Below are 6,436 nucleotides of genomic sequence, written 5' to 3'. Positions count from 1 at the left end.
TCCTCCATACAGACAGGGAATGAAGGCACCCGCTCGTAACCCGTATCAGACGGAGCGGATTTCCCCTCGGGGAGAATTCCTTGGATTTTAGCCACCACTGCAGGGCTCTCATGTGCAGTAGTCCGGAAGGTATTATACTGGATGCTGCTGCCAGGAGACCCAACACCCTCTGAAAGTGTTTTACAGTGATGGCGCGGCCTAACTGCACTCTGGTCACTGAGGACAAAATGGACTCAGGTGGGCCCGCATCGTTGTTGAGTCCCACACCACCCCTAGGAATGTAGTCCGTTGGGCGGGTGTCAGCACGCTCTTCTTCGCGTTGAGCCACAGCCCCAAACGCTGAAGATGGGCGAGGACCACATCTCGATGCCGAACTGCTAACTCTCGAGACTGGGTCAGGACGAGCCAGTCGTCGATGTAGTTTAGTATGCGGATGCCCTGGAGCCTCAATGGAGCCCGAGCTGCATCCATGCATTTGGTGAACGTGCGGGGAGATAGTGCTAGGCCGAACGGAAGAACCCGATACTGGTAAGCCATGCCCCCGAAGGCGAACCCCTACTCGAGGTCTCAGGACCTCTTCCCCCGGGCTTGCCGAGACTGAATGACGGTCCTCAGATCTGTCTTCCCGGGGGGCTCGTTGTGTAGATCTGGAAAAAATGGTAGCATGAGCATGCGACATCCCCAGGCATGAGACGCACATCTCATGGGTATCACCCTCCGTGATGAAACGCTCACATGGAAAGACACACTGTCGCTTCGACATGATCTTCTGCTTCGTCTCGACGTCAGGTAGGAAAATGGTGTTTCCAAACATAGCCAGAGTGTCCTGCTAAATAGAAAGAAGCTAATGTGTCCTATGTGCCGGCGTGCTTATATACCCCCTCCGGTTATGCCGTCACACACTACCGTTCTAGAAACACCAATAGGATTGGAGTAGTTTCATTCATAGTTCAGCCCTGCCACGCCCAGAGGCGTTCCCGTAGTGTCGTCACCGACGCAGTTCGAGTTCCCTCGAAGGGGAACAGCTGATGGAGCTACGCTAAATACTGAGGCCGAAGTTGTTGAAGATTTCATCAGTCAGGAACTTTTTCTCAGAGCCGAAGCGGAACAGCTGATTGCAGCAGGTAATAAAGCTTGTTAAACATCCCGTTCCTCTGACACTCATGTGGACACAGACGTCAGTGCTGCAGTTGATCTGCAGCACTGACGTCTGTGCCGTCTCTGTCGGCTAACCTTCCAAACTGTCGTAATTTTATTTTTGTGTTGCTTTCTCTGTGCTGAAGGTATTTTAAGAACTTGATGGCTTTATCCAGTTTGTTAAATTTGTCACAAACCTTATTATGTGTTTCTTCATTATACTTCCACTCAAGCAAAGCCTATAGTTTTTCATTATATTCCAATCAAATCTGATGTTCATTTATAAATTTTGCTCATGGGTAGTGGTTACTAAATAATGATGCGTGTGCATCACTTTGTATGGCGTACAGGCCTACAGCCTGTCAGCTGTAGGTGGAAACACACACAACAAATGGCTGAAGGAACCTTTTAGTTCCTTGAAAAGAGATCCGGGGACTTAAAAGTCCCCTGTACTTTTGGTGGAAACGCCACTAAGAGGGGGAAGGAAGGTACTACTTTAAGATAGGGGGTGGAAGGTTCCAAGTGGTGGTGGCCTTTTTAACAAAGATCACTGACATTACATTTATTTTTTACAGGCCTCTTAAGCAACTAGGGGTTAAGTGTCTTGATCAGGGACACATTGGTGGATGTATCACTGTGGGGAATTGAACCCAGGTCACTCGCACTAAAGGCATGTGTCTTCCACTGCACCATCACCACCCCTTGTTCATAAAAGGCCAAAGACAGCACAACACTATGGTTACTGAAATGAATCTACTACAAAAAACAAACACTTATACAAATTTAGATACCTTATTGTCTGTAAATTATGTGGAATCTAAAGTGAGTCATAATATGAGAGTGACAAATGTTGCAGTTTCTTTCAGAAAATCACTAGAGGGCAGTCAGTGTCAAGTTTCTAAAAGGAGACACTCAGATCTGCTGTTCTCACTGATCTTAACTGACACTTGAACTCTGGACTGAACTAAAGATTAACATGTACAATGGATACTGTGATAGTTGATACTTTTCTACCCTAAACAAAAGTCATGTGTTAACTTGATTCAGCACATTTTGAACTGAAAAGGACGCCAGCATATTTAAGTTGTTTTTTTTTATACAACAAACCTAATAAATCCCGACAACAATTAACCACATAGCATGATATTTGATATCATATATTTGATATATTTGTTATTTCTGACATAATCAGACACAGATGAATGTAAAATGTAGGTATAATCACATAAAGTAACATATAAATGCGTGAACTGCTTTAGTTTTTTCTAATATATAAAAAAAAATGTTTTTTGCATTTAGTCACACACGTTTCAGTTCCTGAGCAGCTGTTTTCCTCTTGAAACGATGTCTTTGACATCTGCGAACTCTAAAATTATTCATCATCGTCTTATATGCGACTCTTCAAACGAGCAGCATCAGACTTACATTTTTATACCATCTACATGATCCCGGCTGCTGTCACTGTATTTGTGTTTACAGCAATATTATTTTAATTAAGTTTTCCATTATCCATGATTCATGTTAATATTTCCATTAAGAATGGTTATAATGAAATAATGTGCATTGAAATGAAAATATACGTAAAGCAGAGGTGATTTCCAGGCATGTTTTCACTCTGCAGATATAATAACAGTCAACAGACTCTTCTATTGGCTCCAGTTAGACCAACATTGATGCTTCCCGTGTTTGATTCTATGCAAACTCAGTGACTTCCTTGTTACTCAGCTATAAAAACTTCCCATCAGGCTGTCAGTGGAGTTCACAGCACGTCACTTTCAACATAAACCATGTTTTCTGTAGCTCTGCTGCTGCTGTTGGCAGCTGGATGTGAGTCTCTCTGGATTTGTCAAAGTCAGCAGTTCTTCTTTTGCAGTATAACTTGATCATTTGTTACAAAACATTTTCTTTTTTGAACAGGTGTGAAGTGTGAACAGTTGACACAGCCAGCCTCTGTGACTGTGCAGCCAGGTCAACGTCTGACCATCACCTGTCAGGTCTCTTATTCTCTTAGCAGCTACTACACAGCTTGGATCAGACAGCCTGCAGGGAAAGGACTGGAGTGGATTGGAAGTGGATGTGTTGGATGCACTTCAAGCTACAAAGATTCCCTAAAGAACAAGTTCAGTATCTCTTTAGACTCTTCCAGCAACACAGTGACTCTAAACGGACAGAATGTGCAGCCTGAAGACACTGCTGTGTATTACTGTGCCAGAGATCCACAATAACACAAACCATCAGCAGACCTGAACAAAAACCCCTCAGTGCCTGAACACTTGTAACATGAAGCCACCAGAGGAGGAGCCCTCAGACCACTAATGACTTCAACACCAGTTTACTGTTACAGAGAGAAACAGTCTTTAGAGTTTTATTATGCAATAAAAAATCTAATTATCCTAATTTTCTCATTCTAAATTCTGACATTGCAATCACTGATAAGTATTTTTTCCCACAATGAAGAATAAATGAATATTAAATCTTTCAATTAATGAAATACAGTCAGCTGACAACCTAGCTTTAAATCCTCATCATCTAACAAGAAACAGATTTCCAGACAGTCAGTTTCTCTTCCATAAAATCTTTACTTACATAAAATAAAACTCATAATTATCTGTATCAATACTGCATCAGTAATTGAAACAGTAGTCTTTACCAATTATGGTGATGTTCAATACAGAAACAAATATTAATTTATGTTTTTTAAATTTGTTTCACTTTATGTAGTATAAAATTCACCTTGGGCTCAGTTTGAGATGAAAGAAGCAAACAACATAAGATTTCTCCTAAAGGTTTTCTTTTTATTCCGCTGTTATGTTTTGTGTCACGATAATAAAAACGGAAAGTGGGTAGAACTTTGACATCCGACAATTTTAATGTGGCTGCAAAACCTATTTTTAAAGGTTTGCTTTTCAGATGTATATTTTTGCTTGTAGTTTGTTCTGTTCGGGATATTACTCATGAATAACCTGAAGTCTAATTTCAGACAATAAAAATCAAAGCACAAAATTTAACTTCTCAGAACAATTCGGATTTAAATTCAGACGTATAAACCAAATTAATTTGGCTCGAGTCACAATAGTAAGAACAGGTGATGTCCAAGTCCAATCCAGCAGTATCTTCCCTGTGAAGAGGAGACAATGCAAAACTCAGATGTCTTCCACCTCTACTTATCTGACTGCAGAGAGGATGACAGAGAACAGTGGACACACAGTTTAACATGATGGACTATAGGACAGGACTGCTGCTTTTAACTGTCTGCTGGGCAGGTGAAGATCTTCACTGATCTTAATTTAGCATATCTTTTATTTAGGTAACCAGCTAATTTCCTTTGGTGTTTCTTCTCCTCTTAACAGGTGTTGATGGTCAGACTCTGACAGAATCTTAACCAGTGGTTAAAAGGCCTGGAGAATCCCACAGATTGACCTGTACAGCCTCTGGATTCACATTCAGCAGCTACCATATGGCCTGGGTCAGACAGGCTCCTGGAAAAGGACTGGTGTGGGTAGCCTGGAATGATAATGGTGGAAGCACCAAATACTACTCTCAGTCAGTCCAAGGCCGGTTTACCATCTCCAGAGACAACAGCAGACAGCAGGTGTATCTGCAGATGAACAGTCTGAAGACAGAAGATTCTGCTGTTTATTATTGTGCTCGAGACTCACAGTGACTGGAGTTGGTTGAGCAGCTGTACAAAATCCTACAGTACTAGTCCTCACTTTGCTTATCGATCATGAGAAAGACTTTTATTATAATTTAATTCTGTCATCAGCTTTTGTTGTTGTTGTTGTTGTTAATAAAATAATGAAAATTGGCCCTGAGAAAGATCATCATTAAGCAAAAACGATAAACACATATCTAAAAATGTTACTTTACAAAACAGCCAAAGACAGCAAACACTGCTGAAATTTTTTATCCAGGTATGAATAAAATAAATACTACATGTACACATTTTATACACATTCATGTAAATATTTATTGACTTCTAAAGTCGGTCACAATTTGGGAGTGAAAAATAATGACAAAAACACTGTATGGCACAGGAACAATATGTCGAGTTTAAAGAAATATTTGTGTTGACATTATTGATTTGAAGTTTATGTTGATATGTTATGAAAATTACCATGCTGTACACCAAATACTAGAGATCCAAGTTGTTGACAGGTTTTGATGGTCAGACTCTGACAGAATCTGAACCAGCTGTTAAAAGGCCTGGAGAATCCCCCAGATTGACCTGTACAGCCTCTGGATTCACATTCAGCAGCTACAGCATGCATTGGGTCAGGCAGGCTCCTGGAAAAGGACTGGAGTTGGTTGGTTTGATCGATAGTGACGGTAGCAGCAAATACTACTCTCAGTCAGTTCAAGGCCGGTTTACCGTCTCCAGAGACAACAGCAGACAGCAGGTGTTTCTTCAGATGAACAGTCTGATGACTGTTATTTATTGTGCTCGGTTGATCCTACAGTACTCATTTTAAGTGTTTCAGTTGATAAATGTCATTACTTTAAGTAGTAGTTGAAGAAAATGATACAGTAGAGTAACAACAAACACTTTGCGAGAACCATTACTCTTTGATTTGGGAAATATTTCTAAACAGAGATGTGAATGTAGGAAAAAAAATTTAAACAACTCCTCTAAGAAGACATTAGCTGAATAATAAACTGCATTTGTGTAATCCAATGGTTTCAAATGTCTAATCTAAGATTTAAGTGTGATATAAAAGAGCACTCCTCCCACCATCCAAAGGTTAAACGGTGTCTCTAAAATTGTCCTTAGGTGTGAATGTGAGTGGTTGTTTGTGGCCCTGCGATGGACCGGCGACCTGTCCAATGTGTACCCCGCCTTTCGCCCGATGTCAGCTGGGATAGGCTCCAGCTCCCCCGCGACCCTGTATGCAGGATAAGTGGTTGACGATGGATGGATGGATAAAAGAGCACTTTCACATATGTTATTTGACAGGTCAACCAGCAGATATTTTCCTGTGCACTACAGTAATTAGTTGTTTTGCATATTGTCACACAGGTTTCAGTTCTTAAGTAGTTCATTTCCTCTTGAGGCTCCAAGTGTCTGTGGCTTTAGACAGCCACAATTTTAATACTGAAACATTTAAAAGCCTCACTTGTGTTTGCAGTAACAAAACATATACAAATCAGTAAATCAATTTATTAAAATGTCCGTTTTCTGATGTGATATTGTGTCCAACATTGATCAGTTACAGCTACATTAAAGCCATGAATAAATGAAAATAAATAAATGATTCAGTAAAATTAAACTCTAAAAGAGAGCCTGTGCATGAGCCCCTCC

The 6,436-nt window shown here is 40.7% G+C and overlaps 1 gene segment (V, D, J or C); it reads left to right on the top strand.

Moving 5' to 3' along the window:
- Positions 1-2,862: 2,862 nt before the first annotated feature.
- On the top strand, positions 2,863-3,362 carry LOC123966787. The segment is given in 2 exon segments: positions 2,863-2,964; positions 3,055-3,362. Coding segments are annotated over 2 exon segments (348 nt in total).
- The last annotated feature ends 3,074 nt before the right edge of the window (positions 3,363-6,436 follow it).

Source organism: Micropterus dolomieu, unplaced genomic scaffold (genome assembly GCF_021292245.1).
Source record: "Micropterus dolomieu isolate WLL.071019.BEF.003 ecotype Adirondacks unplaced genomic scaffold, ASM2129224v1 contig_14229, whole genome shotgun sequence".
NCBI classification, from domain to species: domain Eukaryota; kingdom Metazoa; phylum Chordata; class Actinopteri; order Centrarchiformes; family Centrarchidae; genus Micropterus; species Micropterus dolomieu.
Note: the sequence above shows the minus strand (reverse complement) of the source record. Positions and strands in the feature narration are given on the sequence as shown.